The sequence below is a fragment of the Mustela nigripes genome, chromosome 3 (genome assembly GCF_022355385.1).
Source record: "Mustela nigripes isolate SB6536 chromosome 3, MUSNIG.SB6536, whole genome shotgun sequence".
NCBI lineage: Eukaryota > Metazoa > Chordata > Mammalia > Carnivora > Mustelidae > Mustela > Mustela nigripes.
Window position 1 is genome coordinate 186816087 of NC_081559.1, and position 27459 is coordinate 186843545.

The 27459-nt window shown below is 48.0% G+C and overlaps 1 protein-coding gene across 2 annotated transcripts in view; it reads right to left on the minus strand.

Moving 5' to 3' along the window:
- ASAP1 (ArfGAP with SH3 domain, ankyrin repeat and PH domain 1) overlaps nucleotides 1-27459 on the minus strand; it is a 349235-nt gene that overhangs the window by 299287 nt on the left and 22489 nt on the right. For both annotated transcript variants that reach the window (XM_059395173.1, XM_059395172.1), the window contains exon 2: nucleotides 13268-13353. In XM_059395173.1, coding sequence (XP_059251156.1) covers nucleotides 13268-13326 — 59 coding nt within the window. In that variant the 5' untranslated portion in view covers nucleotides 13327-13353. The remainder of the gene's footprint in view (nucleotides 1-13267; nucleotides 13354-27459) is intronic.

Here is a 27459-nt window from a genome sequence, read left to right on the forward strand (position 1 = left end):
AGCAAATAAATCCCTTTATGGTATAAGCCGGTTTGAGCTGGCTTCTCATCACCCAAAACCAAGGTGGTGCCGGTACACACATTCCCTCATGACCTAATGCACAGCCTGCCCATACCCCCCTTCCCAGGCCTGGAGAGGATGAAGCCGCCATGAAGGTCTGAGTCCGAAGCCCGGCACATCCCAGACACACAAGCACCGGTCACGACTTGCAGAATTACAGGTAATAATCCATCCTCAACATCCTCTCTGACCAAACCCACCGTTTGGAAACTTCTGACAACTAGACCTCACCCAAGAGAAGCAGCTAGAAGTGGGCTCACCTGGGCCGTGGTCTGTGGCGTGGGCATCTAAGAGTCCATCACTTTGTCGCTGATGAAAAGACAGTGGCCATGAAGAGCGTGGCAGAGCTCACGGTCACTGCAGCCAGCTGTGTTAGTGACCTGTCTGCACGGACTTGCGAGCCTCCACCTGCAGCTCCACCACCGAGCAGAGCCACACACACTCACTCCACAGTGCCGCTCGGCGGGCCCCGTTCCACTTTGCACGCGAGGGTGTTCTCGCTGTGCTTACCAGTGTTCAGGAAAACCTGTGCTGCTGTTTATAAGTACCAAACCCCAAATATTTGCAGAGAACCCCTTTCAAGAGCTTCTGGCACTGCAGTAACCCACACAAAGTGTTCCACCTCTCATTCTTTTTTAACAGAGAAAATTGTTCTCTGTTCATAACTGTAAAATGCATTATTAGCTCAGAGCTTCCATTTTAAACCCAAACCAAACCACTTGCGTATTCGAGGCTGCTTTCCCTAAGATTATCTTTGCAAGTTCTAACATTATGGATGACCCATCAGAGAGGAAATGTGAAAATAGGGACCAAAGCCCACAAAAAAGCCTGGGTTCCATCCAATTTGCAATCGCTTGTATACACAGGAGGACCACCTCCACTGTGAAAGGGTTCTTCCAGTCAGAAGCCTAGAATTGGTCTTGTAGGTTGATGATCGACTTAGGAGCCATTGATTTGATTTCAACAATAATGTTTCGATTTTTGTTTTTAGGGGGGGAGGGAGGAGTGGAGGGAGAAACAGAATCTTGAGCAGATTCTAAGCCCAGCACACAGCCTGATGTAGGGCTCGATCCCACAACCCTGAGATCATGACCTGAGCTGAAACCGAGAGGCAGATGCTTAACCGACTGAGCCACCCAAGTGTCCCAACAACCACCTGTTTCTATTGATTACCTACTATGTGCCAGACTCTATGCCAGGCACTGAGATAACATTAGTGGATCAGCAGCCATTAACATTGCTGAGAGCTGGTGGTCTTGATGGTGGGGGAGGTGGCAGACACACCCATGTAAACCAATAATTCTGGGTTGCTACAGTGCTAGGAAGAAAACCTATGGGTGCAGCCAGAGAGAATGTGGTGGTGAGGAAAGTTGTGTCTGAGGAAATAGCATTTAAGCTGAGACTCTAGGACAAGACTTGTCACTCTTATGAAGAGCAGGGAGGTTGGGGAACGGGGGTGGTGTGGGGAGAGGAGCCCTGCAGGCAGAGAAACACCATGAGGCAGAATCGTGAGACCAGCCAGTGCTGGCTGAGTGTGGCAAGAGAAGCTGTTGAGGAAATGGAGCCTTTGTAAGGAAATCTGCATTTTGTTTTCAGTAAAATGGACAGGGACACTGGGGTGTTAAGCAGAGGCAAAGCATGATCTCGTGCAAGGTCGGTGGAAATAATCCCTGTTGGAATATTAATCTTGAGGTGCCTGCTATACTTCCAAAGGGAGATATCATCAGACATTTGGGGTAATCGAGTCTGGAACTCAGAGAGGCCAGGTTCAGTGGGAGAAGAGTTTGGAAGAATAGAATTGGTCAGCATACAGAGGGTCTCCGAAAACCCTGTGAGGTTGGTTGGAGCCAGGAGAACCCTACTGAGAGACTGAGAAAGAGGGCAGAATCACAGGAAGAAATCCAAGTGAGCGCCATGCCACGGAAGCCCAAAGCAAATAGAGTTTTCAGAGGGAGGAGTCGCCAGCTGGGACAGCAAATGCCTTCTGGAAGCTGAGCTGACGTGCAGAGTAATTCTGAAGCTTTGAGAACTGAGGCAGGGCCTCATCTGAAAAGGCTTTCTTTAGAGCCTATAGATGATACAGTGATGGAGTACAAGAAAGTCGAAATTCCAGGCTCCAGGGCCAGACTCCCTGCACGGGACGGGCACCTCTGTCATTCCACAGCAACACAGCCTTCACCAACCCCCCTACGCTCCGTGAGCGTCACCTCGTCTTCACAATGGAAATCACAGTATCTGCCTCACTGGGTTGTTGGAAGGATTAAATGAGTTAATAAGTAGCAAGCGCTTCAGAGAGTGGATTGCCTGGCTCCAGTTCAGTGCTCAGCGTTCGCTATTCTTGCGGCTGCCGCTGCTGTTGCTCTTAAGATCGACCGCTAAATACCACGCGGTGGGCTTTGCAGGCACCGTTGATCCTTGAGCGACACGGGTTTGAGCTGCGTGGGGTTTTTTTCCGACAAATACGGAACAGCACTGTAAGTGTATTCTCTCTTCCTTATGCTTTTCTTACTGACGTTTTCTTTTCTCCAGCTTACTTTATTGTAAGCATACAGTACGTACTACATGGGACTTACAAAATCCATGCTAATCCCATTTATATGATCAGTAAGGCCTCGGCTCAACAGGAGGCTAGCAGTAGTTACGTTTTGGGAGGAATCTAAAGTTATATGCAGATTTTGACAGCATGAGGAGTCAGCGTCTCTGACCCCTACACTGTTCCAAGGGCCAATTATATGATCTCACGTGGAAGATACCGTTATACTCATTTGCAGATGCGGGACCTGGCCTAGGACCGCCCACTAAGTCCGAGGGCAGCGTTGGCATTCATATCCGGGTCAGAGGCAATGCTCTTCCTCAATGCTCTACAATTCCTCATGTGGTGTCAGATGGGTGGTTGACGTCCCGTGCAAGGAAGACCCTGGCCCGCTAATGTATTAATTGTGTGCTGTGGGCTGAGTGTCTGCATCCCCCCAAAATTCATATGCTGAGATCCTAACCCCGCATGTGATGGAATTAACCTGTGGGACCTTTGGGAGGAGGTTAGGTCATAAGGGTGGAACCCTCATGAATAGGATTAGTGTCCTTATCAAAGAGACCCCAGACAGTTCCCTGGTCCCTTCTTCCTTGGGAGGATGCCATGGAAAGAGCCATCTCTGCACCAGGGAGGCTCCCAGCTGGGCTTGGAATCTGTCAGCACCTTGATCTTGGGACTTCCCAGCCTTTGTAAGTGTGAGAAATAAATGTTGTTGAAGCCCCTCAGTCTGTGTGGTAGTTTCATTATAGTAGCCGGAATGAAGACATTGTGCTTTTGCTTTCACTGGTATTTCCAGAGGGAACTACTGGTTTTAAATTGGTTCTGCCATGCAGACGGTTATTGGAAAACCAAATCTCACTCTGCATTTCACAGGGTTTCAGATAAATGACCTGAGAGGCTGTGCTAGACAAGGGGTTGTGAAATGCACTCTAAGAAGCTTCCTCCAGGGACGCCTGGTGGCTCAGATGTCAGTTAAGCACCAGCCTTCGTCTCAGGGTCCTGGGATTGAGCCCCACATCGGGCTCCTTGCTTAGCAGGGAGCCTGCTTCTCCCTCTGCCTGTACTCTTCCTCTCTCTCTCTTTATCTCTCTCTCTCTCTGGCAAATAAATAAATAAAATCTTTTTTTAAAAATTTTATTTATTCATTTGACAGACAGAGATCACAAGTAGGCAGAGAGGCAGGCAGAGAGAGAGGGGGAAGCAGGCTCCCTGTTGAGCAGAGAACCCGATGTGGGGCTCGATCCCAGGACCCTGAGATAATGACCTGAGCTGAAGGCAGAGGCTTTAACCCATTGAGCCACCCAGAAGCCCCAATAAATAAAATCTTTAAAAAAAGAAAAAAAAAGATGCTTCCTCCAGGGAGGGTAGAGTGTGCCCTCCCCCCCGCCGACCGTGCATGGAGCTCCAGCTCCCAGCCCTGCCTAAGCCAGACCAGCTCTGCTCCCAAGTGGTTTATTCTCTGAGCCCTCTCTTCAGCTTTCACATGAAGAAAATATTCTGAGGATACAAAGTCTGAAAACTGCAAGACTTGGCATTTCTCAAATGGCACCTGCATCAGAATCACCTGTGGTGGTTGTTAAAATACAGAATTCTTGGCCTCACGACCAACTTAAGGAATCAGAAACACTGGAGGGAATTTGCTCCTGAACCAGATCTCCACCAGATCTCCAGGTAACTCACGTGCATATTCGAGTTTGAGAACCACGTGAGAATCTCTACTACTGTCCTGTCCCACGCACGAGCCATTAGCCACTTTCAACTAATTTCAATTTAAATATAAATTCATTAAGATTAAGTAAACCTTAAAAACTCCATCTCTCAGTTGCACTAAGCGCATTTTAAGTGCTCAGCAGCCACATGAGGCTAGTGGACGCCAAAGGTGCAGAATATCCATCATTACGGAAAGTTCTGCTGGACAACCCAAACCCCTAGACTTCTAAGTCGGCTTGAATAATGTACCTCACGTGTTTGACAGCGAGATGCCACATTCAGCCCTCATTTAGTACCATTCCTGACTGTATTCAAGGCATCATATGCTACCTAAGGATACAGTATCACACCTCCCATACTGGACAGAAATTACCTGCCATGTATCTATTTCCCCTGACACACTCCGAGAGCCTAAGAAGGCAAGGACCATGCATGTATTATTTAGGTCTGTATACTCAGGGCCTTGGGCTTAAATAAATGCTTGGGAATTGCTTAATTGGCCCACATAACATAAATGAAATATGAAGCTGACAATGATTTGTCCTTGCTAAAAGCATTCACTAGCCCATCCATTAGGATGGCAACTATTACAACAACAGAGGATGACAAGTGTTGGCAAAGAGGCGGAGAAATGCGAATCCTTGTGCACTGTGCATAGAAGTGTAAAATGGTGTAGTTGTGGAAAATAGTATGGCAAGGCCTCAAAAGAGAGAAACCTAAAAAGTTACCACGGGATCTGGCAATTCCACTGTGGGGTATGTTATACCCAAAAGATTTGAAAGCAGGGTCCTGAAGAGATATTTGTACACACATATTCACAGCAGCGTGACTCACAAGAGTCAAAGGATGGGAGCATGGGGCGCCTGGGTGGATCAGTGGGTTAAAGCCTCTGCCTTCCGCTTAGGTCATGATCTCAGGGTCCTGGGATCGAGCCCCGCATCGGGCTCTCTGCTCAGCAGGGAACCTACTTCCCCCTCTCTTTCTGCCTGTCTCTCTGCCTACTTGTGATTTCTCTCTCTCTGTCAAATAAATAAATAAAATCTTTAAAAAAAAAAAAAAAGATGGGAGCAACCTAAGTGTCCACCCGTGGGTGAGTGGATGAGCAAACTGTGGTACCCCTTGACAATGGAGTATCAGCCAACCTCAAAAAGGAAGAGAGTGTGACATATCCTACGACATGGATGAATCTTGAAGACACTATGCGATGATAAACCAGTCACAAAAAGAACAATACCATTAAGACTCCATTTTTAGGGGGTACCTCAAGTAGTCCAATTCATGGAGACAGAAAATACAATAGTGGCTGCCAGGGGCTGGGGGAGAAGGGACGTGGGGAATTGTTATTTCATGGGGGCAGGGTTTCAGTTGTGCCAGAGAAAAAGAGTTCTGGAGATGGATGGTAGTGATGGTTGCCCAACAACATATAGATATTTAACACCACGTAACAACCATTAAGATGGGGGGGCTCAGTGGCTCAGTCAGTCAAGTAATTTAACCAATTTAAAGATTTTTATTTATTTATGACAGTAAATAATTTAAAGATTTTTATTTATTTATAACAGAGAGAGATAGTGAGAAGAAGGAAACACAAGCACAGGGGAGCTGGAGAGGAGAAGCAGGCTCCCCGCTGAGCAGGGATCCCGATATGGGGCTCTATCCCAGGATGCTGGGATCATGACCTGAGCCAAAGGCAGATACTTAATGACTGAGCTACCCAGGCTCCCCTAAGTGGTCAACTCTTGATTTCAGCTCAGGTCATGATCTCAGGATCCTGGGATCGAGTCCCACATCAGGCTCCATGATCAGTGTGAAGCCTGCTTGGGATTCTCTTTCTCTCTCTCTCCATGTGCCCCTCCCCCAACTCACACGCGCTCTCTCTAAATAAATAAATTTTAAAAATATTTTTAAAAATATCATTAAGATGATAAATATTATATCATATGCATTTCAGCATAAGTAAAAATATTTTAAATAAAAATTCTAAAAAGATTTTACCTATTCACTTAGAGAGAGAGCAAGCAAGAGAGAGCACAAGCAGGGGGAGGGGCAAAAGCAGAGAGAGAAGCAGTCTCCCCACCGAGCAGGGAGTCTGAAGCAAGGCACAATCCCAGGACCCCGAGACTATGACCTGAGTGAACCAAATGAGCCACCCAGGCGCCCCTTAAATAAATTTATATAATACATATGCATGTATTTTAAAGCATTCACCAGTACCAGCCAGAGGAAACACATCTGCCTCATGGCTTAGTAAAAAGGGCTTTGGAGGTTCACAGTCTGGGTGGGGCTCCTCAGGGGGAGGGAATACAAAGGTAAGACACAAAGGCGTGGTCAAAAGCCTGACCTGCAATCACACCTCCTCACAGGGGCCTTATGTGACAGTCCCAGGCCAAAAGGGACCCTCTGGAGGGGGGTCGAATTGTTCGACCACTCAGAGTCCTCACCAATAGCTCTGCACCTAGCTGATCATCAGAACTTTCTGCAAAGACTTCACCCCACGAGGTTCTGATTCCATACATCTCGGGAGGGCTTTATTTTTACAGGGTTCTGCAGGGGAACCAGAGCTGGGAGCCCCATTCTGCAGAACTTACATTAGCCTTATATTGTGCTTTATCTTTTTTTTTTTTTTAAGATTTTATTTATTTAACAGAGAGAGATGACAAGTAGGCACAGAGAGAGAGAAAGAGAGAGAGGAGAGAGAGAGAGAGAGAGAGGAGGAGGAAGCAGGCTCCCTGCCGAGCAGAGAGCCCAATGCGGGACTCGATCCCAGAACTCCGAGATCATAACCTGAGCCGAAGGCAGTGGCTCAACCCACCAAGCCACCCAGGCGCCCTATTATGCTTTATCTTTTAATGAGTCTGCTAGTCCCATCTTTGCATCTGGTTTGCAAACTCCTTGGCGGGGTGTGTGTGTGTGTGTGTGTGTGTGTGTGTGTGACTGTGCCTTATCTCAATCCTAAGAATCAAAATCACTTGTGGAACTTTTAAGATTGCAGATGCCCCGGATCTACCACACATCTCTTGTCAGCATCTCCAAGCATCTGTATTCTTTTAAAAGCCCTCACAAGGGTTTCTGAGCACAGTCCGAGACTGAGACCTACTGCTCTGCATCCTAAGAGTGTTTGATCTAGACGCTGCCCCACATCGGCTAAGCGACCAACAGAATGTGGCCCCTCTATAAGTATCTAGAAGGGAAAACGTGTATGTTTCATCTGTGTTACCAATTCTAAATATTTCACTAGGAGTGTTTTGCACATGATTTAAAGCAAATGATAAATAAAAACAACAATTAGCAGTTGGCGGGTACCTAACATATGCCAGGTGCTCATCACAGGCTCCCTCTATGTGATCCCACTGAATTCTCAACCCCATGTCTGAAGACAGTACTGTGAATGGTCTCCAACTCACAGAGGAGGAAACCCAAGCAGAGAAATTAACTCACTGCCTCAAAAGTAAAAAAAAATTTTTACATGACATTTAGATTATAAGCCATCTCCTAACTTTAGAAAAGTGATCATGATCTTTTTAACGGCTACATTTTCAGTGTTTTATCCTAATTTTTTCCATCATTTTGCCCTAATATGTTCATTCATTTCTCATTGTAGGGCAGGTTTTTTGTCTTGTTTGCAACTGTTCACCATTTTAAATGTACACCTTTGTGCAAGGGCGTATTTTCCATATTTGGAAAGGTTATAGGGAAATGTTCGGAGGAATGATGTTAAATACTAACCAAAAGTCTCCACGGACATGTGCTGAAATGACCTGGGCAAGTCCTCTCTCAGGGAGATGCTATGTGTCTCGGCATAGTCCCCACGCACGTGCACCAAATGGCCCCTAAGGGCCAGGTGCTCTTGCGGAACACTTGGCAGATTTGATCCCACCTGGTCCTCACAAGATCCCCCAGGGTGAGGTTTAGATGGGACGCCTGAGGCAGAGAAAGGTGGAGAAATGTTCCCAGGCTCAGAAAACCAGCAAGAGCAGAGCCGGGTTAGGAACTCACAGTTCTCACCATCAGGCCATGCCTTCAGGTCAAGGCAGGTGTCCCCGTGATTCCTTCATCAGTCACCCCAAGAAGCAAAAACAAATGAGAGTGGCAGGAAGGAGACCTGCCCATCCCCTGGGACCACACAAGCCTCTCCCTGTAAGTGTACAATGAAAAGGTCGGCTTCGCTTCCTGGCACAAAATCCAAAATCGCTGGCTCCGAGGAATACAGCCTTGCTGACTGCAGGGCTCCCACCCTCTGGATGCCGAGAGAGAGTGAAGAAGGGGAAGATAATGACACTTACTCCAGGTCCCCTTGTCGGTGCTCTGCGTCACTATGTAGACGCATTATAAGTTGAACTGTGTACCTCCCCCACCCAATGTCGACATCCAGGAGTCAGGTCCCCATGAATGTGAGTTTCTTTGGGTCTTTGCAGATACAGTTAAGATGTAAATTATGATGAGGTCACACTGGAGTAGGGCAGGCCCTTATTCCAATATGACTGGTGTCCTCATAAGAAAGAAGAGAGACACAGGGGAAAGGCTGCTTGACAAGAGAAGTGGAGACCAGAGGCTGAGGCTACAAGCCAAGGGACAGCAAGCAGTGTAGACCTGAGGCTACAGCAAGGGACAGCAAGCAGTGCAGACCTGAGGCTATAGCAAGGGACAGCAAGCAGTGCCAGCAAATTCCAGGAGTTGAGAAGAGGCAAGGGGAGATGCCGCCTTCAGGTGTCAAAGACGGTGCAGCCCTGGCGACACCTTGATCTCAGACTTCCAGCCTCCAGAATAGTGAAACAACGCGTTTCCACTGTTTTAATCGCCAGACCAGGAGTACTTTGTGACAGAAGCCATAGGGAGGAACGCGACATTGTCTAGCCTTTCGGGTCTAGCAAGACAGAAGCTACGTTTTGTTCGTCTTGGTATCCCAGCAACCACCTGTCCTTGGCACACTGTAGGTGCTCAGAATGTGCTTGCTGAGTGAGCAAGCGAAAAAATTAAGGAGGTATAAACTCAGTAGGAGAAGGGACAGTGTCTTTTATTGCTATTAGGAGACCAGAGCAAATAAGGTGCTCAATGAATTTTATAGAATGAATGAACTTCTTTAAATGAACAAATGATAAGCTCAGGAAGGCTTTCCAGTGGGTCTTATCGACCTGTGTCCCCAGGATTCAGCCTACAGCCTGGCACACAGTAGCTGCCCAATAAATTCTGAAGGACGGAAGAAAAAAAGGGAAGGGGGGGGTGAGATTCAAGACCAGAAACACCATTTCCCAATCCTCGTCCAGGTGACTCCTTCCTCCCTTTACGCATCTAACCGAGGAATGGCCAAGGCCGTGAAATCACCCGGAGATGTTCAAGCAGCCACAATGCTACCAGTGGGACTTTCACAGGGAACTCGAAGGCTGTTGTTCTGAAATGCATTTCTCTTTCTTTTACATCCAGAAATCATCAGGCTTTCCAACCCTTCCAACAATGTAAGAAATGCAGGGCAGAGTTAAGAGGTCAGCGCCTCTGCGTTCAGCCCAAGGGACACACTTCCCGTCCATGCACAGCCTTCATTCCTGACCCCTGCCCTGTGGCCAAAAAGGGACATCAGCTGGGCTCAGGGAAATTCAATTTGGGTGACAGCTGGCGGCATGATAATAACGGGGCATCTGCCTTGACCCTTTGGAAAAGCAAAGGCAGGGGTGGGGGAATGGGGTTGTCAGAGGTTTCTCCAGGGCTTGGTTTAGGAGGGTCTAGAGTTTCCGTTGGTTAGTTTCTACACATGGACAAAAACCCTGGAAATAAGGCCGGCTGATTTCTACTCAGAATTCAATTCCACTTCCGGGTGCTGTCCTGGTAGTACTTGGGGTGGAAAAAGAGGAAGCACATTGTCCTTTTTTCCCCTGGACTTGAGCTTTCCCAGGGGCGGTAACTGCCCTGTGGTGAGGTGTGATTCCACTCATTTGTTAGCACCTACATTTGTATTAATAACCAGACAAACCAAGCAGGAGGTCCCTGGACTTATGTCTCAATACATGAAGAAAGTCTCTGGTCCTTGTGGGTTCCCCTTCGTATGTACTAAACTCCAAGCTCCAACTCTTATCTGCTCCGTGAAGAAGGAGAGCTGACCCCTTCTCAGTGCTGGGTAGCCGGGAACGCAGTGAGGGCTTTCTGTTTTCAGATGGAGCCCTCATGCGATCAGCGAACCCAGGGATGCTGGATCCCTTCTCCCCATCAAAGGAGTCTGTTGAGATGGGCAGCTACGTTCTGTTGGCAGCACAGACCTGCATGGATTAGCTGATATGCCCCGTCCTGGGGTCCCAGATATTCCCGCCCTCAGCCTAACCCTGTGGCTGTCGATCTGTATGGGATCTGCCTCTTTCCTTTTCCTCTGAGTGGAAAGCCCCATGAGGACCGGTTGTGCCTGCTGCCTGCACCTTTGTAACCCAAGCCCCCTGGCCCAGGTCCTTCCACCAAAGTCACAAGCAACTGATCCACATGTTATACGAAAGAGCCAACCAGCCAACAAACAAATACAAAGAAACAAAGGTGGTGGACCTCATGCTACAGTGAAGAAAGCACAAGCTTTGATGTGTTCTAATTGAAATAGAGTATAAATACATAAAATGATCAGAGTCATAGGTGTGCCACTGAAGGAATGTTTACACCTGTGTCACCAGCTTCTAGACTGGGGGACAGAACACTTCAGAACCCTAGCAGGGGCCTTGTGCTCCCTTCCCATCACGACCCCCCTCCCAGATGGAAAGCCTTTAACCTGCCAGCGGCAGGAGCCCTGACAAGTTACCTAGCCTCGCTGACTCTTCACCTTGGGAAAAGAACACTTGCCATTCTGTGAGGATTGCATTTTTTAAGTGTGTGTGCAGTGCCTGGCAAAATCCAGTGGTACAATATAGCAGCCATAGTCATGGAAGTACAGCAGTAGAACTAGTCCAGATAGGTAGTCGTAACAGCAGACGTGGTCGTGGTGGTGAGAGAAATAGTACTTTGATAGCAGAAGCAATCAGAGTGGGAAGGGCTAACACTTAACACTTATCATGTCCTAAGTTAAGGCTCTACCTTAACTGATCTAATGCTTAAGGCAACCCTTACAGGGATGTACAAAATGCCACTTTACTGAGGCCCACAAATGTAGTTTTCCTGAGGTCGTGCAACTACGGGGCATGGATCTGGGGGTCAAACATCAGCCGCCTGGCCACAGAGCCCCTCCCCTTAAAAACAATTTTCCAGGAACTCCTTGCTTGGCAAAGCAAGGTTTGTCCTCCATTATCTGCTCTCTTCCTTGTCTATAAGAACAACTCTGAATTTTGGTAAGCACATGGTCTCATAGAATAAAGACCACATTTTTCAGCCTTCTTGTAGCTGTGCATAGGCTAAATTCTGGCCTACAGAAGTAGAAACAGCAGGTGCAATACCCAGAAGTATCCTTAAAGGGAGGTAGCCTGCCTTTCTTCTTTTCCTGCCTTCTTTCTGCTGGTAGATGTGATGGCTGGAGCAGCAGCAGCTACACTGGACCATGAGGTGACTTGGGATTGGAGGCCTACATGGCAGAGAAACAAGAGCGAGTGCCTGGGTCTCCCAGAGACTGCTGTGGCAGGCCTGTATGACTTGTGTCTGAACATTCAGGTTAAGAGAGAAATATACCTCTATTTTCTTTAAGCCAATGTTCATTTAAATTTTACATCATCCAGAGCAAAATGTAATTCTAAATAATGCACTGGGTTTTACAATTATAATTAATGTCACCCCAAAAAAAAGACACCCACAAAACTATGACTTTTGTGTTGGACTTATGACTTAAAAAACAAAACAAAATAAAACATGACTTTGGGTATTCTTCTAACAGACAAACTAGGAAAATAATCATACAAAGTCTCATTTATCCCAAAGGTAGTAACAGTTCCTTGTTGGTTCATGTTGGATCACATCAAAGCCTCTTGGGTTGGCTTCCCTACCTCCAGCCTCTCCCATTCATTCAGTACACTTTCGCTGGTCTAATGATACTTCAAAACAATTTCTATCCTAAAACCTGAAATAATTACAATGCTCTATAGGTGCCTCCTTTACACAAGACAATTTATTTTCAATTTTTTTCTAGGCTGCACACAAAAATATAAAACATAAATATTGGGATTTCCCTTTCAGAGATAGGAAAATGGAAGAAACAGAGAAGGTCAGTGACTTGCCTGAGGTCACACAGCAAGCTGGTGGCAAGGCCAGAATTCTATCACTCCCTCCAGCACCCATGCTCTTTCCACTACACGAAGCTGATTTCTGGGAAACCCCAGTCACAGCAGACTGACCCTAGGTCAAGTTACGCTGACAAGTTTAAGATTCTCAGACTCACTGACTTTTCTCTCATCTTCTGGTCCAGTCTAATTTTCAACATCCTCTAACACAAACCCCCACCCATTGAGGTCAGACTGCATGGACTCTATCACACGCCCTTATCCCAGGCCTCAGTATTCCCAGCTGCAAAACGGGGCAAATTATACCTCCACCAAGAAGGAACATGGCATAGAGGGAAAAGGCAGGAGATCTGGAATCAGGTAAAACAGACTTCAAATGCAGCTGGGTATGATCTTTACCTGTACAATGAATGTAGTAATCCCTCCATGGGATTGTTACTTGGACTGAATGAGATCCTGTTTCTAAGAGTCGCTCAGCTAAAACAGCACCTACTGTGGATGGTGTCATCTTCGTTGCTATTCCTGACTTCATTCTGAAACCACCCCCCTGCCACCTTGCCTTCTGCCCAAAGGACACAGGTGATGTGACAACAGGAAGCACTTTGAGAAGTCTACAACCCTACAAATGCCACATGTTGGTTTGCCACTAATATTCACACCCACAATGTCTTTGTCAGCTTCTAGTCTGCAGTTTGATCAAATTTTGAATTTCAACCCCTCCCCCGCCCCCCAAATAATCCCTCTGCATTTCCCAGGCTGGGCTCTCTAGACAGGATGGACTATGGCCACTCACCGATTCCATAGTGAATCTCTTGACGAAAAACTGGAGAGCCTGGAGGCTGAAGATCTCATGTCTCAGCCGTCACATCAGAGAATTACCTGGATGGGGGCAGGAGAAAAGGTGACAAGCGTCATCCGGTGGGAATGGGCAGAAGACATGATCTCAAAGCAACATGGGGTTTCATCTGGAGGTTGGCATCCTTGTGAGGAATGTTCTGACACCACCGAGTGGCTGTCCAGGAATGGGAAGGAAAACAGCCAGCAAACTACCGCTTTAGCGATCCACCTTGGGTCTGGTGTCTCTATCCTCCTATCTATGCAAGTGCTCAGGGATCCTTCGTGCGTTCTATTTCCAGCTCTACAGTCAAGAGCAATTTACAAGTCATTAACTTCTCTAAACATGAAATCAAAGTGTGCTCACAGGTGCAACAGACAGACCCATGCAGCTCTGTGCCTATGGGAAAGCAGAGGCTCTCCCCCACCCCCTGTTGGCCAAGGGGACCAGCCCAGGAAGGAGGGAGAGCTGTATGAATACACATATTTCAGGACAGCCCCTCTGAACATGAGAGAGGATTTTAATTAATTCATGCATACCGAAGCTTAATTGCTGAGTGCACAGAGCACAGGAAGTCTGGGATAAAAGGTGTTATATAAGGGAATGGCTTCAATATTTGCAGAATGGAGGGGAAACAGAGGTGAGGAGTGAAAACAAGATGAGCCAAGGGATCCACTGGATCCTTCTCCAGGGATCACTAGCTCGCAGTGGCACCTCCTTCTGGGGCCAGAACCCAGGGGACACTCTTGACCCACCATCTTCCTTTCCTACAACCAGTCCATCCCAAGTCCTGTCTCACTTACTCCCTGAAGACCTCTCAACACCTCTCTTTCTCTCCATCCCCCCGACACAGCCCTGGACCACGCCTCTACCTTTCCCACCTGGGCTTCCTCCCTGGTCTCTTCTCACCACCATTTCTCCCTCTGAAATCTGGTCCCCCACACTGAAGTCAGAATCACTTTCCCTTTTTATCTTTTATTGTGGAGAATTCTGTAGACACAAAAATAGAGAAGAGTATCCTGAACGCCACAAACCCACTGCCCAGCCCCGATCACTGCTGACTTCAAATCAATCTTTCCTCTCCCAACATTATTGTTACAAAGCAAATAATCCTACCATTTCGGTCATAAATGGAACAGCACGTATCTATAAGACCAGGTCTTTTACAAAAAATATAATAGCAATACCATTCCCACACCTGAAATGATTGTATAATTCCCTGAAATCATCAAAGATTCAATGTTCAGATTTCTAATAGTCCCATAAATGTCAAAGTGTTTTTTGAAACAACTGTTTTTAGAATCCAGACCAAAATAAGCTCTCTGCCTTATAACTGGCTGATATGCAGAATGAAAAATTTAAAACACCAGTCTGATTGTGTCACCAACTACCCCCCACCCCACCTCTCCACCCTCAGCTGAACATCTTCAAAGGCTTCTCAGTGCTTTAGGATAAAACCCAAGTCATAGAACATGGTCTGACCCTTGTCCATCTCTCTGGCCTCATCTTGTCCACTCAGGCTCACTGCTACAGGCATATGGCCTTCTTTCAGATTCAGGAACTTGCCACGGTCCTTCTCTCCTAGGTCCTGTGCCTATACTGTTGCCTCTGCCTGTAAGGCTTCCTCACATAACATCTTTGCCTGGCTAACTCCTGTACTTTCTCAAGTCTTACTTCTTCAGGGAAACTCTTCTTGCTCCTCCAGATTGGATCATGGCATGTATTTTAGTTTTCACTCATAACTATGCATTCATAAATGTGAATGTTGATTCACTGATCTAATGATCATTGATATGATTCGATTGTAAGCAAGGTGAGCACAAGACTGTGTTAGGACTTCCTCACTGGTGTATCCCCAGCACCAACTACATAGTGCCCATCACGATATTAACAGATAGTTGTTGAATAAATGATCAAACCGCTTCCTTCAAACTAAAAGGCCCATACTAATTGAGTAAATTTTCTTGAACCTTTGAATTACACATTCAAATTAGAAGGAGAATTGACAATCTCATCCTAAAATTCATGGATGGACTCCGGAAAGCTGAGATGATCTTTAAAAAGAAGGGCAGTGTTGGAGGAGTCCTAGTTCCTGATTTCAAAACCTCCCACAAAGCTGTAGTCGTCAAAACAGTGGTGCCTGAATAAGAATAAATGTACGCCTTCCCCCAGAGTCACAGACAGTGACCTTCCTGTAATGCTCACCTTCTGATCCCATCTTACTGAGTACACGACTTGGGCCCTGCTATTTGCACAAATAACCAGGGCTCCGCCCAGGCCATTCCTCCATGCACTGTCCCTCTGCTTCCCTTGCTCACCCAAGTGTGGAAGCTGACACAAGGTACAGATGGGGCCACTGCTCCTACTTCATTCCCCCTGACTTTGAATTACACGTCGGTGCCCTTCGCCATGTGCCTTTATAGTCCTGCCCACGAGAGCACTGTGTTCCTCTTCCCCACCAGATTCTGGACTCGACCATGGACTTATTTAAGCTGTGGACTATAGATGGAAATGACAGGTGGGGTCCCAAGTCTGTCACTCCTGTGATGTGCCCTGAAAGGAATAGGTTTCCCTGGTACCTGCCAGCTGCTACCTCTCAGTCCGGACTGCAGACGGCTGACACAGGGAGCAGATCTGGACCCAACCAGGAGTCTACCCTGAGCAGGCTGAACCCAACCTAGATCACCCAAGCCACAGACCCACAGACGCATGAGCATGAAGAAAAACGTCTGTTGTCGCACAAGATACTGCAATTCTGATTTTTTTTTTTTAGTTTTGTAAAATCTGACTAATACACATGGAATTACTAATTTATGGATACCAATGAGGATCAATACAGTTTGGAAAAAAACAAAGCCATGCATGTGGATAGCACCGATAACTGCAAAGAATACGTCCTTACAGAAGACCTCCTTGGTGCCAACCTGACCCTCACACTGATCCTGTAAGGTAGGCAACACTGGGTCGGCTTTGCAGATGAGAAAACTGAGGCTTGGAGATATGAAATAATGTGTCCAAGACAGTGTGTGGCGGAACTGGGACTCCAACCCAGGTTGTCTGACTGAAAAAGTCCAAGCCAGGCTTCTCTTCCACAGAAAGTGTCTAGTAGATGCTCAAAGCAGCTACCTCATGAGCTCCTGGTCCACCAACCCACCTCCCTCCTTGTCCCACTTCTTCAGTGGGTCTTCAGGAGAGGCTTTGGGGAAAGAGTCAAGTGGTCACCAGGCTTCAAGCCCAGTGTGGCCAAGGTCCAGTCTGGCCCTGCCCCTGGTCAGTGAGCCTCCATGGCTCTCGGGTCCCTTGTTTGTAAAACAAGGCCTCTAACCCTAGCCTAGCCAACATCACTGGACTGGTGTGAACCTCCAGAGAGAAGGCGTGTGAAGGAGCTGTGTGAGGTGTGATACCAAAGTCACGTCCTGCTGCCCCGACTCGGAAACCACTCACACCCGCTTAGCGTCTACATGTATGGCAGGATCTCACCCAGGCTGTTTGGGGATCCACTTATGCTCTGAGCCTGTTTTTTCCCCCCAACAGAGATTCTCTCTTTCTAGTTATTCTTTCTTACCCAGGTAATCTGGGTCCATCATGAAAAATACTAAGGCATAAAACTAAAACCTGTTATTATCCTAACACCTAGAGATAAATACTGTTGGAATTTTAAGGCTATTTCTTTCCCGGGATTGGTTTTGTAAGGATGAAACAAATAATGCCTTTCAATTAACACGATTTCCTTAGAACTGGGGAACTACCAGTAATTTAAAAAATGCCACTTTATATTCTTTCATTTATTCAATCCTTCATTCAGTGATTTTTGTGTGTGTCTGTGTGCCCACCATGTGCCGGAGACTGCTCTCACTGCCCGAATTCAGAGCCAAGAGCAAAAGAGAGTTCATGATCTCAAGCAGCAAACATTCATTTATTCATTATTTTATAATTCAACAAACAGAGTGAGCCTACTATATATTGGGAACTTGCTAATAAAAATTATAACAGCATCTTCTTTGCTAGACACTATACTCTAACAGCCTCGCTTACTAATACAAGGCAGTCCTTAAAACAAATGCATCTGGGTTAGAACACAGAATATGCTCTTTGACGAGTTATTTGTATCTCCTCATGCTACAGTTTCCTCTTAATGTTGGGATAACTGAAGTCCTATGTCATACAATCATGACGAGAACCAGCAAAAGGCACTGAGTAAAATGCTTGGTTCCCAGCATCGGATGAATGAATGGGAACGAGCAGTGGGAGCCCTGATATCATGGTCTCTTTAATGCTCTCAGTCATCCTACAAGAAGGTGAAACTCAGAGGTTAAGGAACTTGTCCAAGGTTATGCAGGTTCCCTCTTAGGCACCTGGAGCTCAGTTCCATGAGGGACCTTCGGAGAGATGTAGGGAACACACCGCAGGACTGCCATGCTGGAGTAGGGAAGCCGGGGCATTTCTGCACCAACTCCCATGTCTCACTGGCCCAGCACAGCCGAGGGGGGTGGGGGCTGAGGCAGACATATAAGAAGCCCTCCGTGGGAACAGACACTTGCCTGCAACGCCTTCCAGGGTGGGCTCAAAGATCCGAGCAGGAAACACACAGCACCTACAGACAGGTGTTCGACAAATACATGAACGCTGCTATCAACCCCCGTGCTCTTCTTTACAACCTCTCATTTCCAGTTGCCACCAGCGATGGGAGACTGAAAGCGCGACCTGCTCGAGTGAACCAGAATTCATTACCATGGAGCGTCACACCTACCACCGCCCGTGTTTCCTGCCTCTATGGAAATTCTATCCTGTGACTTACAGGATGTCAGTGGGGACAGCAACTTCTGCATGCCATGCAGGAATAAGTGACATAATTCACTTGGTACATAAACCCCTCTTTATTGCCAATCCCCAAATAGGTGGTGAATTTTATTCAACAGCAGTGACTGTGCGGATATTGGGATGTGTATCCTTTTATAGAGGATGTTATGAACTCCTGAGTCATCCACAGCTGGCTACAGCTTGGACAATGTCTTTTTTTTTCCCCCATAACATCACAGTAAACACTTGGTCTGTTTACTGATGAGATTCCTTCCTGGTCTATGGAAACTGTACTTGGAAAATCTAGGAAAACAGCCTGAATACATAGGATTTCTGCCAATCCTCCTCTCATCTATCAGAAGCCCAATTCGTCCAGTCCCGCTTGAAATTCCCTCTCTTCCAAAAGGCTTCCTCCAGCAATCTTGCCATGCTGGACTCTCAGGGCACTTAACGGTAGCAACAGTGACCCCTACTGGGCACTGTCTTGGAGCCAGACCCATCCCAGGCACGTTAGCCACCCCATTCAATCCTCTCCCTAATCCCGCAAGGAACTGTGATGGTCTGGATTTTACAGATAAGAAAACTGAGGCTCACAGCACTTAGGTAGCATATGGTCACACAGGTACCTGGTGGTGGCATATGTAGGATTCAAACTTGGAAGAGCTTGACTTCCAAGCTCAGGGCTTTGCTCACTATGCTACCTGAAACTGTATAAATTAACACTGAATATACCCCATTATTATTTCCTGATCGTTTCAACTAGGTAAGTCAAACCTCCTCTCCTGCCCCACTTGCTGAAAGGTGAATGCTGGGGCCACCATGAGCTGGTCATGGGGATTCCGTACTAATTGTTAAGTCTCTCAGTTTCCATATACACTAGCAAGCAACAAGTCCTGCCTCCTTAGCTGCCCCAAGGGGCCCCAAGTCAGGCCCCTGTGGCCTCTCAGGCCTCGTAACTCTGGACTGTCGCTCATCCATCTTCCCGCTGCTGCCAGCAGGTGTTTGGGCTGGGCCGCTCCAACTGACTCTGCCGAGGACTACTCGTTCAAGTAGTATACAGAAGAAAGCAGACGAAGGCGCCTTGGTGGCTCAGTTGGTTAAGCGTCTGCATTCAGTTCAGGTCATGATCCCAGGGTTCAGGGACTGAGTCCTACCTCGGGCTCCTTGCTCAGTGGGTGTCTGCTTCTCCATCCCTCTCTGCCCTTCAGCCCAACTAATTCTCTCTCTCACATAAATAAATAAAATCTTACACAACAACAAATAAGGAAGCAGATAAGACTCTGTGGAAGTCCATGCCAAGAAAGTTCGAGGTGCTCTGCCTAACAATGCTGACGCCTCCAGACCCCAGCCTGGGCCCCATCCGCTGCCTCACGTGCTGCTTAAAACAACAACCAAAGCTGGTTTGGGTCTCTCCTGTCCAAAGAAGAGGACAGAGAAGGGCCCACGATCTGAAAGGTCTTGTTAGATTGTAAATTTATGATGACCGTGACCATGTAACTTACCTCCTATGCCCTGAGGGCACTGAACAGGACAGTAGGGTAGGGAAAGTCAAGGTAGGCTGAGCTCATGGTCCAATGAGGCAGATAGGACAGGGATAGAAAAAAGACAGAATGAACGCTCACAGGCAGTCTCCTCTGGGTGTGAACACAATGTCATAGGACCTGCCTCACAAACATTTACTAAGTGCGGACCGCGCGCTCTTTCCCATTGGTCAGAGCTTCTGTAAGGAGACTCATCTGTTGGGGAAATGCGTCCATCCATCCATCCATCCATCCAACCACCAATTCGTTTATTGAAAATATATTTGTTATGCTAAATGTCAAGGAGACAACGACGGCTAGCGAAATAGCTGTGGTCTCTGCTTTAAGCCCGTGTCCAGAGAATGAGACCTTAATGAAATAAGCCCACAGGGGAGGAGAGAGAGGAAGAAGTACTGCGTACCAGAGAAATCTACACACTACAAGTGAATCAGGATCCTCCACATTTTAAAAAGCTGCATCCTGAAAATTCCATGCACCTTAAAGTAAGTGAACACCAGCCAGCCAGTCCCAGGGAGCCATGGAGAGAACAATGAAGAAACCTTGGAAGCCACGTGCTGGGAGGCCAGCAAGGCTCATTCCCTGGCCACCACCCACGCCTCGCACCAGCAAAAGCAGGCAGAGCTCAGCCCGTGCCTCCACCAAATGACACTTCTCCTTCAGGGTGCCCTGGGAAGAACAGCAAATGTGGAATGCGTGGGTGCCTGGGATTTGTTGTGCCACCAACTGTTTTAATAGCGTGACTGAGGTCCTTTCAAACAATTTGGTGTTTACTCTCAGTGAGCACGCAGGGTGCACAGCCATCTGGGTGGCTGCTCCCCTGTTCGCTGCAGAGAAGGGTGCAGCCAGCAGCCCAGCGCTTGGCAGGGGGAGAGGATTTGCAAGCAGGGAAGAGAGGACAGCCCCCGGAGCAGAAAGACTTATATTCCAACCCTGGCTCTCCTACCCAACTGCTGTGTGACTTTGGACAATAAATTTTACTTCTCCCAGCTTGTGTCTTCTGGAAAATGGGGGTGGCCGTCGGCTGTCGCATGCCCCCATGTGCAGCCCTGAAACCGCAAGTCTGTTAACGGTCAAGGGCATCCTACCGTAAGCAACACGAGGACTTTCTGTCCAAGAGCTTGTTCTCTGCCATCCAGGGACAGGCTGGTAGTGCCAGGGGACCAACACTCCTGGGTATGGTCCCCAGACAAGGAAGTGAGAAGTGTCAGCACAGAGCCGATGTGTGATGGACAAAGTGCCATGACCACGACAACCTGCAACTTGCCACATGCCCACAGCCCAGCGTCCCGACCCGGAAGCTTCTCAGCAAGGCCAGCACCATGGACATGGTTCCTGCAGGTGGCCATCACGCTGTTGTCCCCTGCCTACGGTCAAGGCCTGGAAGTTGCTTTCTAGGAACAGCACCTCAGGGTCCCAGCCTTGCCCTGCCCAGGGGAAGAGGAACCAGGACGGGAAGGACTCTGCGTGGAAAGGTGTCCACCACCCCTCTCCCAGTAGGGAACCCCATTGCTAAGTGCTCACTAGACACCACGCAGGTTGTGTGTGGGTCCCCTAGACTCTTCCCCAGCCCTGAGTCCTGAGAAGGAAAACCGTCACTGGGATCCCCATCTTACAGTGCAACAGATGACACAGTAACTGAAAAGATAACACAGCTCAAATGTATCGATTGGTGCTTCCTACATGTATCAGACACCACACCGGCAAGAACTTTAATCTTTGCAACAACCCCAGGAGACAGGTATTATTATTGTTCTGTTTTACAAGGAAGGAAACAGGCTAATATGGGATGAGCATCTTGCTAGAGTTTTCCCAGCCTGTAAGTGGAATCTAGATCTGCCTGATTCCAGAAGCCTCTTCTTTCCTTTAAATCCCACCAGCCCTGCAGAGCAGCAGCAATCTCTGGAGAGAGGTCTCTGCTGTATGGATTTCTCCACCAGTGCTGGGACTAAAAAAAGACCTCTAACAAGCTGGCAAGACCAGCCTTGCCACGCAAGCGCACTCCTGACTCCCCCGAGAAGGTCGGATCCGCGTCAACCACCCAGCAACCCAGTTTAACAACACTGTTTGGGATTGCCTTATCCGTTCCCTTCTGGGACAGCCATATTTGCCCATTTTCCTATTTCTGAAACACAGTGTGTCTTAACTATAATGAAATTTAATGCGGCTTGGGTTCCAGGGTGGCTCGGTTGGTTAAGTGATCCTGGAGTCCCAGGATTGAGTCTGGCATCCGGCTCCCTGCTCACCAGGGAGTCTGCTTCTCCCTCTGCCCATTCCCCCTTCATGCTCTCTTTCTTTTCAAATAAATAAATAAAATCTTTGTCAGAGACAGCGAGAGGGAGAGCACGAGCAGGTGGTGGCAGAGGGAGAAGCAGGCTTCCCGCTGAGCAGGGAGCCCGATGTGGGGCTCCATCCCCGAACACCCAGATCATGACCTGAGCCGAAGGCAGACGCTTAACCCACTGAGCCACTCAGGCGCCCTTAAATAAATAAAATCTTAAAAAAAAAAAAGAAAGAAAGAAAGAAAGAAATTTAACGTGGCAGAGCTTCTATTTTCTCTTCCAACCCTGTGATGATGTCAAGAACACATGTTACAACTCAAGGCATCCCAGAATCAAGGAGAGAAAGTCCACCCAGGACAGGTTCCAATCCCATCTCATTAACACCCAGAACAGTCCTCAGAAGGCTGATAAATGAGCAGCCTAAATAGTCTCCTTCAGACCATGCACAGAATCCATCAAAGTGCACCTGGCCCGGCGTGGGGTCCCACCCCACAGCCTCCCATCTGCCCAGCTCGGACTCCATCCTACTCGCACTTCTACTAAGAAAGGGACGAGAATTCTTCCCTTGTTGGTCCACAGGTAACAAGAGCTAACGAATACCCATGATATTGTAAAACTGAAATAAATATTTATCTCTATCTTCCATTTTGCCACTCATTCATTCATTCATTCATTCATTCATTCCTACAACAGTTCAACAGTTGTCAGCAGATGCCTATCCAAGCTGGGCACCTTCCTCCCATGGAAGGCAGAAAGGTGAACTAACAGTCGCTAGCACCTGTGAAAACGGACATGGACGCAAAGCCCAGAAACAAAGCAGCTGATCAGACACAGAACGGCTTCACCAGGGGAGGTGGTGGCAGCATCAGGTTTCGAGGGATGAGTGGGGAGACAACAGACAGAAAAAACAGGAAGAGGGATTTTTAAGTGCAAGGAGCAGCAAGTTTGATGCCACAGCCTAAGATACAACTTCAGCGGGACACCTGTTTGCTGACCCCTCTGCCACGTGGAAGGCAGAGCGCTGACACCTGTCACAGCATGTGCCTGCTAAGCCGTGCTCCCAGGCACTCTGTGCCAGCGTGCTGAGCCAGGCCCTGCCCAGGGGGCCTGAGTTACTACGACCCCAGCCTCTTGCTCTAGGTTCTCAGCCCGCCTGCCCCTAAATATGGCTTGCATCCTGGGGATCTAGACAAATTCTCGGTACTGACAATATGCCTGCTCTAAAAGACTGAATATATATATATTCTTAAAGTATTTAATTGTGGTTTAAAAAATACCACATGCCATGGAGTTTACATCTTAACCATTTTTAACTGTATAGTTCTGTAGTGTTAAGTATATCCCCTCGACCACTGTTGTACAACAGATCTCCAGAACTTTTCCAACTTGCAAAACCGATTGTCCGTTAGACAACAGTCTATACGCATTGGACAACAGACCCCACATCCCCTTCCCCCAGCCCCTGGCCACCCCATTCCACTTTCTGTCTCTAGGGGTTTGATCCCTCCGGATACCTCATCATATAAGTAGAATCACGCTGTATTGGTCCTTTTGTGACTGGCTTATCTCAGTACAATGTCCTCAAGTTCCTTCCACAGCGTAGCCTGTCAGAGCCTCCTTCCTTTTTAAGGTTGGGAATATTCCACTGGGTACATGCCACATTTTTCTCATCTCCTCATCTGCTGATGAACAGTCTGGGTTGCTCCCACCCCTTGGCTATTATGAATAAAGGATATGGATGCTTAAATATCTCTTTGAGATCCTGCCTTTAATTTGTTCAGATATACACCTAGAACCAGAACTGGTAGATCATACTGCCGTTCCATTTTTAATTTCTGAAAAACTAGCATACTGTTTTCCAGAGGTTGTACCCTTTCACAATCCCACCAAGAGTGCACAAGGGTTCTGATTTCTGGGACTGGCTATGTAGTTGAAGAATAAACGAATAATATATCTGGGTGAATAACGGACATACCATAATAACACAGTAAATGCTTTCTAATGGACACTTCCCCTCTGCTGACTTATAAGCTCTGTAAGTTTACTGAAGAATAGGAAATAAGAGCAAAATGCCACATTAACAGACCTGCAGGAACATACTAAACACCTCCAGGTACAAAGGCTAACTTTGTTCACATCACCACACCAGTTATCAAAAATTCCTCCAGGACAGGGACCACGACTTCCTTTCCTCTGAATCTTTGATCTTGACTTGTCGGGCCCTCCTGGCTAAGGGGCTGAAGGACAGCAGGCATGCAGCAAGATTTGCTGAATGGTTACAGAAGGCAGGTTCAATCAAGGAAGGCTTCCTGAAAGAAGATGTCTTTGAAAGAGGGAGAGGACAATCCGACAGAGAAAAGGAAGCGCAGCTGTGCCTCTAGAGGGGGCCTGACTCATGAGGTTCATCTCCTTCCCAAAGGCAGAGGCAGTTTGTGGGTAAGCCTGGACACAGCAATAGAGGCACCTGACATGATGATGTGACATGCTTCACAGGTGCTCAGTAAACACCTGTTGATTGACTATATGTTCAGAGTCAGATAAAAACAAGGCAACATAAGAAAGACTTCCATATGAGTTGTCAAAATGGGAAATGAGGGGGTTCCTTTTCCACTCTAGGGAAAGAGTCATGTGACCTAAACTCAGCTTTCCCATCCGCTACCTCCAGTCAACAGGAAGCCCTAGAAGAAACCACCTGTCAGCCCCACCCTGACAAAGCCTTGTGACCAGGCAATGCCACTGTTGGCAATCGCAAACTCAAACTTCTTTCTGGAATACCATTTTGATTCTTAGGAATTTTACTGCCTGTAAACCTAGAAGGATCTGCCAGGGTCTACAAAACTTCTTTTCAAAATTAAGTTTCCCCAGAGTCAAGGCTTTTTCCTTCCAATGAGGATTTAAGTCTCCTCTATTCCACAGCTGTGTGTCTCCCAGGTGCCGGGGGAGACACTGAGGCTGGACACAGTGGACTGGCTATAGGCTACAGCCTCTCCCCTCATCCCTCAGTGTTGCTGGGGACACCAAACTCGAGATGCCCAGTAGACCGGAAGGCCCAGGCAGGCACAACAGGGCTGAACACAAAGCAACCCCACGCCCCGTCCCTATCCTTCCAGAGAAGATGCTGGGGAAACCGGAAGACCCTGCGGCTAGCACAGTGTCTGGCTCAGAAAATGTTTGTTGAATGAACTCATTAATAATTGCCTAAACAAAGAGCCCTACACCAAGACTTTCCAGGCACCCATTCATTTCTCATCCAAGCCTTGTGGCCAACCCATTAATAGCAGCTAAACAGGGCCCTGGGTTCCCTCAAGCCTCCTCAGTCCCCAATATAGGTTATCTTGAGCATCGTCTTCTGGGGCCTGGTGTGGACCCAACTTCTCTCAGAAATCAAGGCTTCCCACCTGCCCCAACCTGATTCTCTCCAAGTGACAAAGAACCACAGGGAACTCTGAGGCAGGAGGTCTGGCCTCAGCTCCCCGCCTTGGAGACAGAATCATCCAGGCCATGGCTCCTCAGAGCCTCCGGTGCCACAGTGATAACTAAAGAGTCGTGAGGTGCTGGGCCCACAGCTGCTCGCCCTGCTTTCTGTGAGCCAGGGAGACAAAGCGGAGAGAGCGGAGACTTGTCACTCTGGTGTCATGGCGACCTATGTTGACACAGGTCCCCTTCCTCTTTGTTACAAACACGGTATGGTCTTAAATAGTATGACTCAAAGGGTGGGTTTACAATATATATATATCCCCAAATGGAAAGGAAAACAGAGCCCCCCCCCCCCCCCCACCTCAGAACAAAGGCCTCACCAGCCAGAACGCGTCTGAGTCTGGCTGCGCACACTCACACCCAGGCGGGCTGCAGAGGTTGCCACATGGGCCCCTCCCTGTGGGCACAGGGAATGGCGGCCAGGCGGTCCCCATGCCCATCCTGAGGCTCTCACAAAGGACTTCGTGTGCTAGGTCGGGACATTCTAGCGTCAGCCTGTTTCCTCTGTGGAAGCTGTTTTCTTGGCTCATTCTGATGGAAGAGATATGAGCGGAAAGACCAGTCCTGCCTCCCTCCCCTGGGACTGTTGTGGAAAGGAGGCATGTAAATCCTATGAGCCTGGAGAGCCCGCATTAGCAGAAGTCACAGCTAGACCTAGTCACAAGACAGAAAACCCAACAAACACTGGCTTGAGGAGAAAAGTAGGGGGAATTTATGGGCTGACAAACAGAGAAGTTCAGGGTCAGAAGTAACGTGGGTGTGGCTCGAGTCAGAGGCTCCAAGGATGTGGCTAGGGAGGGATTCTCGGCGTCTGGGGGCTCTGCATTCCTAGAGGGAGTTGGGGGTGGCATCCCAGGCAGGCTTGCCCTCAGGGGTCACTGGCCTTCAGGCTGCCACAGCTCAGCACTCCCCTGGGGGAAGGGCCCCCTCCCAGTTCTAATGACCATCTCCAGGGTTGCTTCTGATGGTGAGCATCCTTGAACTGACTTCCGTGGCCAGTGGCTGGAACATTCCACAGACTGGGTATTGCTCATGTCCCCAGAGGGTTCAGGGGCTGGGTCAGATCCACAGGATGCACATGAACTAAATGAAGAAAGTCACTCATCCAAAGGAAAGTATGGGGGAGAAAGAAGGAACAGGAGAGAAAGAGGTAGATGCAGGGTAGGGAGAAAGAGAGGGAAGGAGGGAGAGAGAGGAGGAAGGAAGAAGGGGGCGGGCCGTAGGGAGAACCTGGGGTAGACCACAGATGACTTTTATCATTAGGGAATGAAGTAGCAATTGACTTCAACTTTCAATAAAACAGAACAAAAGACTGAGCTCTTTTTTCCCCCTGTAACAGCTTTATCAAGATGTAATTCATCCACCATACATTTCACCCATTTGAAGTATACAATTCAATGGCTTTACTACAATTCACAGAGTGGTACAACCATCACCACAATCAGTTTTAGAGCATTTTCATCGCCCAAACAAAGAAACCCTCGGCTCCACCCTCGGCTCACTCCCAGCAGAAGAGAGTAACTTTCTGTCTCAACAGATTTGCCTGTTCTGGATATTTCACGTAAGTGGAATCACACATTGGGTGGATTTTAAAAATTCCGTCTTTTGCGGCAAAAATCTGCAAAAAGACCCCAATCCCTAAACTTCTCGTTGAACTCAGGCCTTACTCCCTGTAATGGTTATTAGGGGGGAGGACCACAGGAGGGAGGACAGGGGCTGGGACACCCTCCCATGGGGGCCTGAGACGGCTCCCAGCCTGAACATCAGCCCCTATGGCAGGGAGGGCAGAAATGTCTCCAGGAGGCCTTGGCCTGGACTTCTGGTCTCTCCTCTGGCCTCGTACGAGGCAGAGCACACAAAGCAAGGGCTTTAGTTAGATATGTGTCAAGGAATTCCCCAGGAAGGGCTCTGTGGGTTTCTAGCAAGCACCTTTCTACCTTCCTGAACTCATCTGGGATTCCCCTTCTCCCCATAGGCTCATGTTCCTACCCACGTGGGCCCAAGCAGTTCAAAACCATCCCAGAAATTTGCTAGTTATTAGTTTAGAGGGGCC